This window comes from Gavia stellata, chromosome 3 (genome assembly GCF_030936135.1).
Source record: "Gavia stellata isolate bGavSte3 chromosome 3, bGavSte3.hap2, whole genome shotgun sequence".
NCBI classification, from domain to species: Eukaryota; Metazoa; Chordata; class Aves; order Gaviiformes; family Gaviidae; genus Gavia; species Gavia stellata.
Genome location: NC_082596.1, coordinates 67,892,582 through 67,910,689, shown reverse-complemented (window position 1 = coordinate 67,910,689; position 18,108 = coordinate 67,892,582). Strand labels below are relative to the sequence as shown.

Here is an 18,108-nt window from a genome sequence, read left to right as displayed (position 1 = left end):
ATATGATTTAGAGGAACTCCTTACTTAGACCCTCACAGTTTTTCCTTCCTGATGGAATTACAATAACGTGGTTTTGATAATCCGACTTACATTTTAGAATGGTTTTGGCATGGTACCCATTCTACAGAACTTAGACAAGATCCCTGAAATGTTCTGGGGTGTTCCCCATCATTTTTTAATAAACACTTGTTAGGGCAAATGAGTTCACAACTAATGCCTGTATACCCTTCTGTTCATGACAAGTGGAACTATCCAGTACTTAGGAGGCAATTCTGTATGAAGAAAGAAATCTAGTTCATCATCCTTGGCTTGCACTGGCTCTGTACAGACACTCTCCTCCAAATTCCATTTATGATAATAGTCTGCAAATATGTTAAGCACAAAATAAAAAAACTCAGTAAGGTGACACTGTTTTCCTGGTCTATTTTCAAAACAGTAGAATACCTTCTTAAGTGCTAGAAGATCTACATTCTGGTGTTTGGGGGGGGGGGCCTGATTGGCTGTACATGGCCTACAGCTTATTTCTGGCTTCCCTACAAGTTTGACTGGTAAATTTACGTTACAGATACCCATTTATCTGAAGTAGCAGTTATGCTACAAAAAGCCAGCTGTCAATAATTCTAAAAGCAATATGACAAACTTTGAGACATCTCTTCAGTTGGCCTGCACGGGGTACAGCTGAAGAGAGACAGAAAAATGTATTGATGCATTGCTTTACTTTTGCACAACCATTCCGCCCACTATGTTAATGAAAGACACATTACCTTTACAGAACCATTGACTTCAAGTTATCTATTTAACTTCAGAATCATTGGTGTTATATGTTTCAACACACAGATAATAAACCACAGCACAAAAACAGCATAAACACTCAAAACTATTTTTAGCATTGTGTATTCAGAACTGTGTGTACTACAAATACAGTACTGTACTCATTTAAAACTTTTATTAAAACATAGCAATTACCAGCTCTTTCCATTGCTTTAATGTCTTTGATCTCGCTGCCTGAAGAATACTTAGAATTTTCTTTACTCTTGAACTCTTGATCTCATCTAAAAGGCTTTGAAGAAAGAAACACATTTAATACTCTCTCTGGAATGAAAGTTTACATTTATTTTAAAAAGCTTTTTTTAGACTCAGTGAGAAATAATGCAGGGATTTAACCTGCTAAATGATGACATTCTTGTCTTCCAGTGTTCCAGCTCTGCAGATGGACCAATGTCATCAGCTTCTCTTCTCATTTGTTCACTCTCCACTAAAACTTGTCTGATCTGTTTGATCCAAATGATGACCACTTCTTCAAGTTTCTCAGTGACCTCTGTGTTACTGCCTTCAGAATCATAGAATGGGACAGTCTCATAAGTACCAAGAAATAAATACAGATTTTTAACTACAGAAGTGAAATGTCCTTGGCAAACGTAAGCTGAGACTCTGTGCACGCTAAGTATATTCAAATCACTGACCAACAACAGGAAAAGAATAAGAATGTAACAACAAGATGCACATACATACAACTTGTATCTACCTACTCTGTTACTATTGCATATCCTTTACAATGGAAACAATTAAAATACAGTGAGTTCATAAGGAAAAAAAATACAGCAATGTGGTTTTGGGAGAATCATGTTTCAGAGGTCCAGGAAATGCATTACCTGTTATATTTTTCTGCTTGTATTTCGTAAGTAAAAGCGTACTTCTCCACATTTCTCTCTTTCTGCCATTGCAGCCTATTCCACATTAAAAGCATCATATAATGGACACCATTATTAACAGTCACAAAAAAACCCTATAATTTATGTCGGTACATCTTTTAGATTGCCCTAGCAGCTGAAAGAGTTCAGTTCACTGGATTATATTTAGGACTCGTGGAGCTTGTATTACTAAATGGATCTAAAGAACTTGTCCAGCCACATAACGTTATTGCCTCATCTTAAGAGTCACTAGTTCTTCTGTGGAAGTTGTCCTGCCGTAGGGTCATGTAGGGTTGAGAGGGATTGCAGAATTACTGACTAGTTTGGCATTATTTCACTCTGAAAACCTAGGTACTGATAAGAAATGGTGGAAAGCTATTGTTCAAAGAGACATAACTACTCTTTTTCTTACATATACATATATGTATATACATAAATTTTTATTAATACATCTTGTTTTGACTCACAGCCCTCAGAGCCAGACTTAATACTGGATAGGATTTCCCCAATATCAAAGTGAAGAATATACACACTAGTAGATGGCTTCACTCAGCAACTACTTGGCCACTAAACTATGATGAACACAGGCCACTGCATACATGATATGTGAAGGAAGTACCTAATCCTTTAAGATCTATGAATTAAAGGAAGGGCAAATGATTGATGATTTTATTATTACACAGTCAGAAACCTGGCAACAGTAAGCAGAAAATTGTATATAGCTCAGGGAAGATGAATTAATTCTTTAAGGTAAATTTTTACTAATGACATAACATTTATTTTATAAACAGCATCATTGTGTTTGCTTTGCTGTAGGAATTACTCACCTGCAGTTATGTAGTCAGATGGGTTCTGTAAGTTGCTGACATAAATATCAATATCCACTTTTGTGAGCTGAATTTTATCTTCTATATTCTGTCTTGATGATGACAAAGTACCCACAAATTTATCCACTGCATACAGAAAGTCTTGTATCTGAGTGTTCTTTAAGCCTTCTTTCACAGCTCCCCAGTTCTTATTATTTTATGATTGATGCCAAAAAAAAAACCAAAACAACACCACACTTTCTTTTGTTTTTTGCACACAAAAGGTATTTTATTTTTCATTAGAAAGGTATTTCTTATTCAAGGCAGTATATAAAGATTTATCAGTATGCCCTTTAAAATACACTCATCAGGACTACAGCACAATTACTTTAAAGTGTGCATTGCTTTAATTATTCTATTAGACAAGAAGAGACAAAAAAAGCAAGAGGGTCTCTAGAAATAAAAATGTCTCCCTGCTCTCACTGTCCTCACACTGAATTACTGCCTTTTTTTCAGTCTGATTTGGCACTCTCTGAACAGAGAAAACAGATTCTAATTTCTCTTCCTGCTCCTGGGTCAGAGAAAATGGTAGCATATGGTTAACAGCATATGACACCATCATTGTCAACAGACACTGAGCTTTATTATATTTCCTACCTCTGAACTGTACTTCTAGAGGCAACAGAATGAACTGTGATGCTTTGTGAGTGTCACAGAACAAGGACAACTTGAAGCAACTGGATACCCTGTCTGCGATACAGTGCTTGCTGTCCACGCTTTAGAATACAATCATGGACTGATCTTCTGTGCTGTCAGAAGAACTTGGCACTTCTTTCAACCCAGGCTTAATCTAGTTTTAATTAAATCATCACAGTTTTGCCTTAGTATGGCTGCTATGCTATGTTCTCCTTTGTCATGAGCATTACAGCTGGTGCTATTGCTTGAAAATAAACAGTAACTATATGAATTTCAAACACATATACAAACTCCATGACTCTCATAAAGGCCTATATTAGACTTGTATCTTTTTGTATCCTCTGTTTTATGTTCACCTGATGCACAAAGGGGACTACAGCAGTCACTTGCCTTCATTCCAAATGTTCTTGAGAAAAAAGTCTAACTATTAGATTACCTGTTGGGATTTAAGTGCTGGTATCATGATTTGGGACAAGAAAAATTCCAGGCCCTGAAGGATATTTCCACCAGTACAATCAAATACACCAAAATTCACCTCCTTCGGGAAAAAACAAAAAGTTAGCAGAGTACACGTAAACTTCTGCAACATTATAATATTTGAGTGAAATTCAGACACGCGGCAGACATATACACTGTCCACAACTACGTAGGTTCCATGAGGATATTGCCCCCCAGCTGCTGAATTTGGATTGGATAGAGACTAAAATTCAATTGGAAATTCCAAGACTTAAATTTGAGTCATCAGAAACATCATTCCCATATTGTAGCAACACTCCAGCAATCAATTAAAATTAACTGTTTAATATCAATGCATTAACTGATCTTAAGACAATTATATGCCTGTATTTCTCTTTTAGAGGAACAGCTTCCATCTACCATAAATGCCTAAAAAAGGACAACAAATATATCAGGCAAAAAATTCCTCTCTCAGTTGCACAGTTCTCTCCAGTTCATTGTTACTGTGAAGCAAGAAGCAGTGAATTGCTGAATCTGGGGACAAGGAGAAACAGTACTGGTGAGTGGAATTTTACTGCAGAACTGGAAGCATAAATTGGAAGCAGTGAAGGATTACATCTTTTCCCAATGCTATTCGTTTATGGACTGGTTGGCTTTTCTGTTACTGGCATTTTGCCTACAAATGTATACATTCTGAATATGGGTCATGTGCTTTCTATGACCCATACTGACTAGCCATCTCGGCTCTGGGTATCTCTCATGTTAGCAGAGAGGGAGTCTTATTCAGAACTTCTGAACTGCACAAACATACACTGATTTTGCCTACATCATAACAAATGTTTCACTGACACAGGGGAAAGTGTACTGATTTCTGCCCTGGAAGCTTCTATTCCCAACTTTCGCCTGCGCAAAGGCAGCAATTCCAGAGTGTTTTAGGAATGGCAACTACAAATGAATTTTTGTAGAGGCTTTGACATTCTTGGCTACCTTGATTATTAATATCACTAATGTTTTCTTGCTAGTTCCCCACTTGCATGCAAAAGAAGAGCGTTTAAGACAAGTAGTTGTTATGCATGGCTGGAATACTATTTCCTAACAATATTACAGTTTTACAAGCCCACTAGAGTACAAGAAGGTAGAAAGCCCTTTCTCAAAAAGTGGAGGAATTATGGATGACAACCAAGACATCATTCTTAATCGTTCTTAATTAAGATTAATCTTAATCTTCCACCTGAAGTTTGAGCATGAAAGACCAAGATGCCCTGGACTGAAAGTCAAGTCATAGAGAAACACAGTTCCCATTAAACAACGCTTGAAGAAGTGCTTACAAGGAAGAAGACCAAGTTTCTTTGTGTGTCTGAACAGGCTCCCTTGGGAGGCAATGCCCCCAAGGTTTTTAATAAGGAAATGCCCCTGAACTACTTCCTTCTGCAAAAGGGTGTGCTAGCAAAACAGTAGAAGGAAAGGACAGAAGGGTAATGAAGAAAGGAACTGACCCCTATTTTCCCCCTTCAGATGCTTTTAACAATGTCAGTTTCTCCCATAAAAGAGATTGCATTTGTTGCAGGGAGGGGGAGGTAGGGAAAATAAAGTCTTTCAAGACAGTTCATGAGAATCTCTAGGACAAGGTCAACATACAAGCTGATCCATTTCTTTCCACAGGACACTGAAGATACAGCTACTTCTCTTGAGAAATATGGGACACATCAATGGATTTCTAGGGGGTTCTCAGATTCTCCCTCCAACTAGTCCTACACAGCCCTTCAGGGTAAACCAAAATTTGCCGAACCAGACTGAGGCTGAGCTCCAAGCGTCATCAGTGTGAAGACCAGATGACTGAAAAGTAGGGCTTGTTTTACTTTCTGTAGCATCTAAAAATATTGCCTCACATAAAGAATTAAGTTTGATGACAGCTACGTGACAGCCCCTGCCAAAAGAAGGTGATCACAAGAGAACTACAGAGAGAAGGCACCGAGGCAGCTAACTGAAGAGTTTGGACAAACATTCTGACAGGTACCCAACTGAAGCAGCGCAGCAGGACTGACAGGGCACAAGAAGAGGAAGCCTAGAAATTACTTTGGCACCCCTGGATGAGGTATTTGTAAAAATGTTGTTATAAAGCAGGTGACTGACAGAAACTAAAGTACTAATTTCCATGAATGTAGCTGGAGAAAAAACTTACTACAGCTTTGGCCTGCTCAAATGGAACACATCAACCTGTTAGTGATGAATAAGGAGAAATTCTGTACAGCATAAAAATGAGTGTATCAATATTTTTGAGAATATGATTTCAGCCTTATTACATTGTCTATTCTTAGATGTTAGTACCTAGATGCTCTCTGTAAAAAATTATTGCAAATATTTCCCAAGAACACACATCTCTGAAAGTCAGAAAAGGCTGTTACAGTACTTTTCTTATATACAACTAAAGCTATTAGGGGCAGGAAAACTGTACTTTAGTTAGTTTCAAGTATGGTCTTTATTTCAAAAGTTTAAAAGATACAGTTATTTAAGCGCAGCATTTCCATAACTTAGGCTCATTAATTAAAATGAAATCTCCTGGTTTAGGTCTTTATTCCCTATTGCCATGAAAATTTATAGTTTTAAATGACTGATTAATAATGAATTTTTATTAATTAAAATATTGTTTTTAATAATATTGCAGTAGCTAATATCCAAGTCATTAGAAAATTACTTTATCATAAATACTTATTCAGATGAAAAAGAACTTCTGTTAACACAGAACTAGACATTTTCATGACAGTACTCCCTACTTCTTTTTCCAATTCCAGTTGCGTGAATAAAGGTCTAAGAAAATATTAAGTACACTGCGTACACTGCAAACACTGCATGATTTTGGTCTGACCTGGGAAACATTTGATGCAGTTATAACTTTATCTGATGTCTTTAGGAAAAATGCACAAGTTCCTGTAAAGTTCTGTAAAAAGGACAAAATGCATATTGTTAAAAAAAATACACGTGTACAGTAAAAGTAATTTACTTAACAAAACTGTAAAAAAGTGTAAAAAATTAATTACTCAAAAAGGTAGTAAATTGTTTGTAGGATATCTGAAAATCTGTCTCTCTCAAATCAAACGCTGTTTTTTCTCCATCTGACAAAAGAACATCAAAAATGCCCTTCTGGGCAGACCAGTCCAGTATCGCATCTCTACCAAGAAAATGCAGTTCAGGGAGAGCTTGTGAGCTAGGCTACTTCCTGGGCTTCATTCCTCTTGTATTCCCTGACCACCTGCAACTATTGTATGAGAGCTGTTAGATGATATAATCCTGTCTAGTCATTTTAGTATCCATTTATGGACCTATCCATGAGATTGTCTACTCCCTTTCTGAATCCGCCAACATAAATTCACTGAAAAAAAACCACCTAAAGATATCCTCAGCTTTCAAACATTTAAAGTACTTTTCATAGATAACTAGATCAGAATGGATCATCTTAGAATGACGTTTATTTCATTTTTTAAATAGGAAACTTAAAGATTACTAAAAACTTCTGATCCAAATACTTTTTAACACGTATTTTCATCTTTTTGATGGACTGAAGTAATCCAAAAGTTTCAAAACAGTACTGCAACAATGCTTGTTTTTAATCTATTAAATCTAATAATAATTCGGCTATAACAAATTTGAAAAACTATTCCAATTGGTCCAATTGGCAGAGAAATGAACCTCACTTCTCCTCTGAAAGCAAGAAAGAATTCTTGAGCTATGTCTTTTCTAACATAACAATGTTACCATAAGCTCATCGGGGGGGGGGAAAAAAAAAAAAGACATCTCCATGGCTTATTCAAAGAAAACTGTATATGGTACAACTGATTCCTCCCCAAAAAGATGGAAAGAAAGAAAATTAACCAGAAATCTTAATGGCTACTCTGAATACACTACTGAATAATGCTTAAACATTACAGTGAGGAGGTTGTTATAAGAATTTGAATGGAATAAAGAAATTATTAAAGGTATTTTTGGAGTATTGTGCAGCATTATTATTATATGAAAGGAAATAGAAAACCACTGAAGAACCGCACTTTTAAACTAGAAGTGCACAAGCACCGGAAAATACTTAAACATACAGTCATTAACAAAAATGTTAGAATCTGCAATTTTTTAACAACGGTTTATTTGACCTGCTGTCCTCTCAGATAGTCAAATCCATTAATCACTACTTCTTTACTGGTGCATTCCAACCTCAGCTCAAGAAATGCTGGGAGATCTTGCATTATCAGAACATGGACTAAGTACTTAAATATCTATCCAAGAATTACAAAAAGCTGTTTAACACTGCACAACTGTTATGTTTCTTCAATATTTTACTTTTTAAATGTCATCTAATGAATTTTCAACCATACCTCAGTAGAACCCATGGTAATGAACAACTTCTTCTGAAGCAAACTGTTCGTTGACCCATCTGAACTCCATGATGCATTCGACTTTTGCTAGCAATTAAATTATAAATAAGAGGTTAATAAAATAAAAACTATTATCATACAAATATCTTATCCTATTTGAATATGTGAATTATAACTAAGCTTATTCTGAATCAGTTAGTAATTCCCAGAGAGAAATCGTGAGGTTGGCCTTATCCGGAGGATAAGCTTTGCATGAATCTCACAATCCCCAGTAAACAGTTTCATAGCCCTGTTCTTTCAGAAAACATTCAAAGAAGAAGGGGAAAGAAACTCTCAGAAAATATAATGAAAGTAAATTTGAAGTGTTTCCTAGAGCAACTTCCTCCCTGGAAACAAACTGGATGTCTCGCAGAAAGAATCATGTGCCTGGTCCGCAAAGTCATAATGTAATTTTGAGTGGGACTCACAAGCAATACTGTCAGCTGGATCCTGCCAACAATGCAAAGAAATTTAGGTTTCTGCCCATGTCTTTAACCGTACACCACTCTGAAAAACTTTCTCTCTGAGAAGCCTTGCTGCCACTGGTCCCTCTCCACTGAGATGTATCTACAGCCTCTTCTCTTTGAAGCAACAGAAAAGTTTAAGCCTAATAAAGACCTCCTTCCCTCTAATTTTCTGTCATGCACTTTGGAAAATAATCTGTTGAAACTTGGAAGAATGTAACAGAAAATAATGTGGAAGATGCCTGCAGGTATATTTCTCTTTCAAGTTTGAAGAGAGGCCTCTTCCTAAAAAGTCAAATGTTCAGCTCATGCTAGACTAAACGTGTTATGCATGATACACAGTGGTGGCCCCCCACTTTCACCCCAAATCAGCATCTTCTAACCCCTATGCACAGTCTCATGTGAACATCACGCACCCAAGCTGGTGAAAAAGACAGATGAGCAGCACTGAAGATCAGATCTTTGACACATCTTGGTAAGAACATGCCTACTAGGTCAGGCCAACAGTCTGCCCAGGCCAGTATTTTGTCTCCAAGAATCGCCAAAAATGGCAAGCATGTATGATACTGCCCCTGAGTAATCTCCAATTCTCCAATATGTTTGAAACCAAACTGTTGACAGAACGGTCAGTTTAATGAGACCTCTTGACTCATCAGAATGGTGTGGAAGGTGCTAGAGATGGCATTCATACTTCCCATCAGAAACACCTATTTTTATGCTATGCTGCTTTTGCAACAAAATTTTCATGAATTCATAGTTTAATGGTTAAAAAGACCAAAATAAAACAGAATTAAATGCAGAAATGAAATGTTTCACTTAACCCAAGCTGGGTATTTATTTCTGGCTTGTCAGTTAAGGAAAACACTGTCAAGATTTTTAGTTTCATCTTGATTTAAGTCAGAGAACATGTTTGTCCCAGAAATGCACACACACAGTCCCAGTGAAAGGAAAAACTGATTAAACTGTTTTGATAGTTGAACTGATTCTGCGCTTTGCAAAGTCTCTAAGCAAATCCAGTAACACCCAAAAGTTCTTTTAACTTATATAGGTTATAACGAATCTGTAATTCATTCTTGCACTTAACTGACGATCAAGCATTATCAATCAGTTTTTTCTCCCCAATAAGCCTAAAATGCCACCACATGGTGAATTAGCTCACCCTAACATGGCTCCTCAGTGGCATAACCTGAAAGGACTGAGGAAGGACTTCTGCAGTTCAGGAAGCGCACAACAGTCATGTTAGGCAATTTCAAGGTCGCTTGGCACCTTCTGATATCACACACTCAGTGGAAAATGAACAAATAATTTTGCCTTTTACGAAGAGGCTTCTCAAAATTGAAAGGGAGAGAAATACATCTTGGGGACCACATCTACTTTATTTCTAGTTACAGTTTTCCAAGCTTAAGATTATTTTTTGCAGAATGGGACAGACCTGAACATGAAGACTGAGGGGGGATCTTATTAATGCTTATAAATACTTAAGGGGTGCATGCCAGGAGGATGGGGCCAGTCTTTTTTCAGTGATGCCCAGTGACAGGACAAGAGGTAATGGGCACAAACTTGTTCATAGGAAGTTCCACCTAAACATGAGGAGGAAATTCTTTACTTTGAGGGCAGCAGAGCTCTGGAACAAGCTGCCCAGAGAGGTTGTGGAGTCTCCTTGTCTGGAGATATTCAAAACTCGCCTGGACGCATTCCTGTGCAATCTGCTCTAGGTGACCCTGCTCTGGCAGGAGCTGGAGTCCCTCCCAACCCCTATCATTCTGTGATTCTGTGATTCTGTATGAAGCCACCTTAATTTAGAAAGAAATTACATCATTTTTCACTGTCCTGAATCAGTGCTTTGTCCAGAGTGGCGCTGGTGCAGTTCAAAACAAAAGGAGATAACAAAATGGTCCTTATACAGACAGTTCCTCCATTCCTATAATACTTATGTTAGCTAATCCAGTATTTTTAAACTCTGAATACTGTGAACACTTTACCTCAATTATCCTTATAATTTTTGAAGTCTGTATTTTTACTTTACTTGGCCATTTTTAAGTTTTCTTTTGTGAAAACAAGAACAGTATCAAACCATGACACAGGGCATTCTCCTGCTTTCATGTAAGCCAATACGGTAGTATCTAAACAATGAGATACAAGTTCTTCCCACGCTGGTATGCATAGCAAAAAAATCTCTGTTAAGATTTTCTGAATTTTGCAACAGTCGTGATTTTTTTTAAAAAATGCAACTTTGCTTTTGCAGAAGTAGTAATAGAAACATACCTGCAGTATATCTTGGTAAAAGAAGATCAACTTTTTAAGTCCACTAGGGGCAAAGAATTGCTCTATAAGTTGAAACTAAAAACAAAATTACAATTGTAGTTAATTGTGAAGTAGTTTCAAAGACTGGAAAATTTTGAAATGTATTTAATAATAATAATAATTTAATTAATATTTACCTTGTCATCAGAAATAATGGCCTCCTCCACTTGCTGCTCACTTAAGCCTATCCCATCTGCTAATCTTGATATCAAATACTTGTGTCTTTCATCTATCTGAGCTCTTCTCTCCTCTTTGGTGACTTTGGCTTGCTTGGCTAGTTCTTTCCTAGTTTCACTGGAAAGTACTATACTTTTCTTACCAGTTGTCTAGAAAATAAAAGTTTGTTACAGAGTTTCCTCACTTAAGGATTGTATTTTATACTGTTGATCTTTAAGCTGGTTTCATAAACTACTTCAAGCAGGAACATAAAAAAATTACATCTAAGGTATGCAGAGGGAAAAGATCAGTAATAATTAACTTGTTAGGCCAGAATTATTTCTCAGTATAAAACTGCTACAACGGAAACTTCAGATCAGGACCCCGGAATCAGATGTGGATCCAGGCTAAGGTCACAATACAAATTCAGCACTATAAAGGCTCTAATTCAAATCTCAGCTTTGTGAATCCAGCTTCCAAACTTCTATATGTCCATATTCCAGATTTGGGACCAGATCTATCTCTATACTGCCAACATTTTAATATATAGTATCAAGTTATTACCTCAAAGGAAACAAATAAAACAAATCCACTATGAAATCAGTCACCACTGGAACAAATATACAATTGATGTTTAATATGCAGGTCTTATTAAGGTAGTAGCCGAATGATAAAGAAGAAATTTTATGTAGACATAAGATTTTTTTAAATCTTCGTAACAGTGTGAACAAGACTGAAAATAAATATGGTGAATAACATTTTTTCAATCAACAGATATAATCTTCAGGAACTATATGGAAAACTAAAGATTTGGGTAAAAAAGACACCACACTGAGCATTTCCTTCTACACACAGCTCCCACTGACATGAGTATCTGGATTCTGGGGATTTCTGGAGTGTCTCTGTACCCCACAATTTTTATTGGAGAGAAACAAAGACAAATTACATCATCTTCCCAGTACTCTGAACTAGGAATTGTAATTGATCAATCCTGATTTACACTTGGATTAAAAAACCAAAAAGCTGGCCAATGTCCACGTTTGCCTCCTACAATTTGGTCTTAGCCCAGACTCTGAATGGATGTTTTACATCACTCCTGTCTCTATCTGCATCTCTTTGAGACCAGGAGACACCTAGAATGCCTGAATACCTGTACCTGTTGGTCAGTACCATTCTGATGTCTCTATTTTCTGATTCACCATTCATTCTTCTCCCATGTAAGTCCCAACTCATCTATGTCAGTCTTTTATCATCTCTGGCTTCCATACCAACAGCTGTATCTTCTGTTTTGCATATGCCTTCCCTGACGCACCATGACCTTATCCAAGTATCCTTAACCAACATTAATTTTCATCTTGGCAAAGAAAGTGGATTAACCAGTAGATGATAAAAAAAAACCCAAAAACCAAAATCCCAGCATCACACATTGTGAGCACAGAAAGTAAATGGCCTAACACTGTATACATTTTTGAGTGGTTCAATGTTCTTCTTCCTTGTAATTAACAGAGACTGAAGGAATTCAGCACCCTCCAGTATTAGGCCAAACCTTTGTCAATGAAGACTTCAAGAATAATCTGTACAGAAGAAAATTTAACAGAAAAAAGGTAGCTGAGTAACCACATATTTTAGCATGAAAACACTCGCCGGAAGAACAGCAGTCAAAGGCGATCCTGTGACAGTAGATCCTAGCTCAGTGCTCCTTGTCTTCAGGTCCCCTCCATGTCTACGATGTTTACCTTCTGTGTCTAGTTAAAAGAAGTGACAAGTTATAATTATTCAGGTATATGCACGGCAAGACCTGCAATGTTGTGTCTTAATATCTGCTGGCTAACCTCTTCTCAGGCTGGGGAAAATGAGACATGAAAGGAATATTAGAAAACCTGTGCCTCAGCAGAAACCCTTAGAAGCCATTAGGGGGAAAAGATGTCTTATAATGCCTGTTATCTCAAGTTCAATTATCAACAATCTCTACTGATAGCAGCAGAGGTGAGAAAAAGCAATTTAAGGTACGAGCTTGAAGAAATCAGTTCTGGAAAAAATAGAGAATCTGAAATATTGTCAGTTTTCACACTTGCTATTGTCACTCAGTTATTCCTCTTTTGTTACTTCTTTATCTAAATTCTGATTGTCAGTCTCATGCATTTCTGACAAACTTGCTACTTGCAGAGACCTGCAAGACAACTTGAGCATGTAGAATATCTGAAGAATAAAGATTGCTAATATTTGCAATAAAAACAGAACATATATCATTAGAGTGTTTAACTATCTTGTGTTGATTGTTTAAGCCTCCTTAAAAGCTTTTGAAGCCCTTTAAGTTATTTAATAAAAAATGTATTGCATGTCTTTGTTTTTCCTAGAAATTAGGATTTGAACATTTTTAAGTCATTTAAGTAACAAATAAGAGTATTTATGCTTTCCTGATACTACGTGCAATAATTTATCTCCACCCAGCCACCATTTCTCTTTTAAATATTTTAATTACAAAGCATTCCTAAATATTGCTCTATTTCTCCTTAACAGAAATACTGATTTAGTTAGCTTAAAAAACGTAATTATTTGAAAGCACTGAACAACGCTATTTGTAACTGCAACAGCTTGCTTTTAGTCCAAGAAAAAGCAACCTTTTTATTTCTCAGAAAAAGGTATTTCAGTCCCATCCTTGGCAGTAAATAGGATTCTCAGTGGAACATGCAGTAGTGCTAATGAGCAGCTCACTAAACTTTCAGAAACTACTGTTTAATCTATTCTAAATAAATTATGAGATTGTGACTGAAATTAATACTCTAATAGCACTGATTTCCTTATAAATTTTCTTTCAGATTGTGTCTCTTTTCCCCTGATTATAATGTACTCACAGAATCTCAGAATGGTTGAGATTGGAAGGGACCTCTGGAGGTCATCTGGTCCAACCCCCCCTGCTCAAGCAGAGCCACCTAGAGCCAGTTGCCCAGAACCATATCCAGAGGGCTTCTGAATATCTCCAAGGGTGGACACTCCACAAGCTCTCTGGGCAACCTGTGCCAGTGCTCAGTCACCCTCACAGTGAAAAAGTGTTTCTTGATGTTCGGACGGAACCTCCTGCGTTTCAGGTTGTGACCATTGCCTCTTGTCCTGTCACTGCGCACCACTGAAAAGAGCCTGGCTCCCTCTTCTTTACACCCTCCCTTCAGGTATTTATACATGCTGATGAGATCCCCCCCGATCCTCGTCTTCTCCAGCCTGAACAGTCCCAGCTCTCTCAGCCTTTCCTCATAGGAGAGATGCTCCAGTGTATTTATCACCTTCGTGGCCCTTCACTGGACTCTCTCCAGTATGTCCATGTCTCTGTTGTACTAGGGAGTCCAGAACTGGACACAGCACTCCAGGCAAAGCCTCACCAGTGCTGAGTCAAGAGGATGGATCACCTCCCTTGACCTGCTGGCAACACTTCTCCTCATCCAGCCCATGGTATCATTAGCCTTCTTTGCCACAAGGGCACATTGCTGGCTCATCCTCAACTTGGTGTCCACTAGGACCCCCAGGTCCTTTCCTGCCAATCTGCTTTCCAGCAGGTCAGCCCCCAGCATGTACTGGTACCTGGGCTTGTTCCTCCCCAGGTGCAAGAATTTGTACGTCCTCTTTTTAAATTGCATGAGGTTCCTGTCAGCCCAACTCCCCAGCCTCTCAAAGTCCCTCTGGATGGCAGCGCATCCCCTCGGTGTATCGGCCATCCCTCCCAGTTATGTGTCATCAGCAACCTTGCTAAGGGTACACTCTGCCCCATATCCAGATCACTAATGAAGATGTTAGACAGGATTGGACCCAGTATTGACCTCTGAGGTGCACCACTACCTACTGGCCTCCAACCGGACTTTGTGCCACTGATCACCACCCTTTGGGCTTGTCTGTTCAATCAGTTTGCAATCCATCACACTGTCTGCTCATCCAGCCCACACTTCATTAGCTTATCTATGAGTATCTTACAGGACTGAAGGGGAAATTCAAATTGTAACTGCTCAGCAGTGGTAATTTGTGACCCAGGACAGATCTGGAATGGAGAGCAAGAAGGCCCAACTGCAGAAGGGGTTAAGCTGGCTAGAAGCAGGAATGCCAGAGACAGAACAACTCCCTGTAAGGGAGTGTAGTTTCCCTTGGTGATGAGATAAGAAACAGCCACAGCATTGTCTTGTAGCCATCCTGGAATGCAAGGCTCAGGGTCTACCTCTGGGCAGCAGAGCTGGTGCTAGGGGATGGACCCAACGCTGGGCTGAGGTGCTCCATGCTGATGCTCACAGGACTGGTGCTGGTTCAAGCATATATAAGGAATCAGCTCGTGAAGTATCTTTGCAGACTTCTTATAGAACTGGTTATGGTGTCCAATGCATTGTTCACTATTTTTTTAATATATATATTTCAGCACAAATGTGTGTTTAATTCGCCTCAAGGGGCACAATAAAAAATTCCTAACAGAAGAATGTCAAAAGCCTTACTGAAGAAAATGTAGACCGTATCTACTGCACTCCCCTCACCTACCAAGCCAATCATTTCACTGCAAAAGGCAATGAGGTTGGTCAAGCATTTCTTCCTTTGCTGAATCCATGCTGACTACTCCCAATCACCTTCTTGTCCTTCATGTGCCTGGAACTGGTATCCAGGATTAGCTGCTCCATCACCTTCCCAGGGACTGAGGTGAGGCTGTTTAGCCTGTAGTTCCCTGGGTCCTCTTTCTTGCCCTTCTTGGAGACAGGAGTGACATTAGCTTTCCTACAGGCCTCAGGCACCAATCCAAGTTGCCATGAACATTCAAAGATTTTTGAATGTGGTCTCACAGTGACATCAGCCAGCTCCCTCCGTGCTCATGGGTGCATCCCATCAGGGCCCATGGCCTTATGTATGCCCACTTTGCTTAAGTATTCCCTGACCTTGTGGAAGAGGATCAGATTAGAAAGTACTGGAGCAAAGTCGGCATACATAAATCTACGGGCCCTGATGGGATGCACCCACAAGCATGGAGGGAGCTGGCTGATGTCACTGTGAAGCCACGTTCAATAACCTTTGAACTAATTATTCTATCTATTATCATTGTTAATATATTCCAGAAAAGAGATACTATATGCCATACTATAGAGTATACCATACTACAGAGTACTACTCATTTGAATTCCAGAAAAAATGGTTCTAATCGTGTTACTATGATTCAACACTAGGAAATCTGCTAAGGGATCAGAGTTGCACTGTGTATGACCCTGTAAATACATATATATATAAAGCATGTTTATTTATATGTAAATATTTATTTATAAAGCTGAAAATTGCACATAGCAGTCCCTACACTGGCACATTCAGAACAGCACATACCCACCCAGTATATATAAGTACCTGTTATAAACTTAAACACTCTACTTAATAATTGGTTTCTCATTTTGTTCCTGGAAATTTTTTCCATAAAAAGCCAACATGAAGTATGTATCATTATTTTCTCCCTTACCTTTTTTTATAGCAATGAGAGGCGGGCAGAGATCAATGTCGGGTTTGAAAGAAAGTTGCATTGCTCTCAGCTGTTCTGATTCCTGCTGTGCAGAGTGACCAGGAGAAGAACTAGGCTCGACTCTTCCCCCTAACTCAGTCTCACCTCCCACAGTCTCCTCCATCTCTGCCACCACATAAAAATCAACCTAAATCAACAATACAGAAGATGACCAGACAATGTAACATTGTAACAACCAACCACACCTTCAGTATTTTTATCCCTGTTATAGGACCAATATGATAGACCAGCAAGGAAAAGAAAAAAAAAAATCTCCACTTTTGGTTGCTAATTTAAAATGAGAAGATCTAAGCAGTTTACAAAAAAAAAAAAAAAAGCTCCTCTAAGGTTGCCTGTTAACGAAACTTTATTTCTAATTGCATAACCGTCCTCTCTCTCTGATCAGATTGCTGCAGGTGGGAACTCACGCATTGAGGGACAGGTTAAGCTCCTTCTTACACGACAGCTGCAGGTCCCACTGCAAAGCGCTGGGCACAGAGTGCTGGCTGAGGCACTTCCTTCATCTCCAGGGCGTTTTTAAGCCTGCGATCTGCCTGGGCACTTGGAGTTGCTGGCAGCTGCTATGGCAACCCCTACACAAACCCAGCTAACAACTCAGTCCCCAGGAGGCACCTCGTCAGTCCCCATTTGCTGCTGTATCCACCAACCCAGTGCTAATTTCATAACTACTTGTCTTTTTAAATGCACCATCGTTTTCCCTTACATATAAATTAAATCCTAAGCAAGCGGCTTCCCTGAGCCTCAGCGTTTCTGACGTGCAGAGCCAGGGGACGCCGCAGGGAGCTGCACCCCGGCAGCCACACCACTCTCCTCAACGCAGCCTTTCTCAGCAGGGCAGCAACTTGCGTTCTGGGCAACACGTGAAGAGACACAGCTGAGACAAGCGGCTGAACGAGGACTTTCCCTTGTCTTCTGCCGGGCAAAGCCACTTCCACATACATCCGAACGATACTGCACGATTCGCAGCTTATCCACCTGCTGCACCCTTACTTAGCATGCTTCCTTCTTCCAGACGTTACCCAGCGACGAACCTTTCCCTGCAACAGGTTACCATTCAAACTCAAAAGTTTAATACCTCAAAGGACTTCCGCATTTTATTTTTTTAACCGATCGCAGTGACCTTAAATCAGGCCTCAAAAGTACTGACAGTGCCCTCGACACCGAGAGACTGTGAAAAAACAAGAAGGGAGGAAGATGAGGAGGCACCGCCGGTAGCTCCGCAGGCTGCAGCCGGCAGCCCCGACCCCACTCTGAGGAGACGGTACCGCTCCCCTCACTCCCACCTCTCCCGTCGTACACAGCAACGCGTGCGCATGCACAGGCACCTCGCCGCCGGGACAAAGCTCCTCAGGGAAAGCATGCAGCAGCGCTCCGTGGCCACTGAAGCAGCCTGACCCGCTACTGCTCTTCCAGACACTTTTTCGGTCAGCGAGCGCCCCTCCCCTGCTTCCCGGGGCCGCGCAGGCGCAGCCCGCTCCTGTGAACAGGTGAGGGAGCCTAGCCCGCATGCGCGCCGGCCAACGGCGAGGGAGGGAGCGGGGGGGGGAGGGCTTCGTTCTGCGCCTGCGCGTCCGGTCGTGCGCTGCTGAGTGCGTCCGGCGCGTG

The 18,108-nt window shown here is 39.6% G+C and overlaps 1 protein-coding gene across 1 annotated transcript in view; it reads right to left on the bottom strand.

Moving 5' to 3' along the window:
• The window catches only part of LOC104264962 (dynein axonemal heavy chain 5-like), a 183,951-nt gene extending 167,345 nt beyond the window's left edge, over positions 1-16,606 (bottom strand). The window contains exons 1-10 of the mRNA XM_059835976.1: positions 16,444-16,606; positions 12,621-12,721; positions 10,958-11,146; positions 10,782-10,856; positions 8,014-8,100; positions 6,516-6,587; positions 3,630-3,731; positions 2,519-2,705; positions 1,165-1,330; positions 967-1,060 (exon numbers count right to left, since the gene is read on the bottom strand). Of these exons, the coding sequence (XP_059691959.1) occupies positions 967-1,060; positions 1,165-1,330; positions 2,519-2,705; positions 3,630-3,731; positions 6,516-6,587; positions 8,014-8,100; positions 10,782-10,856; positions 10,958-11,146; positions 12,621-12,721; positions 16,444-16,606 (1,236 nt within the window). The remainder of the gene's footprint in view (positions 1-966; positions 1,061-1,164; positions 1,331-2,518; positions 2,706-3,629; positions 3,732-6,515; positions 6,588-8,013; positions 8,101-10,781; positions 10,857-10,957; positions 11,147-12,620; positions 12,722-16,443) is intronic.
• Positions 16,607-18,108: the final 1,502 nt, after the last annotated feature.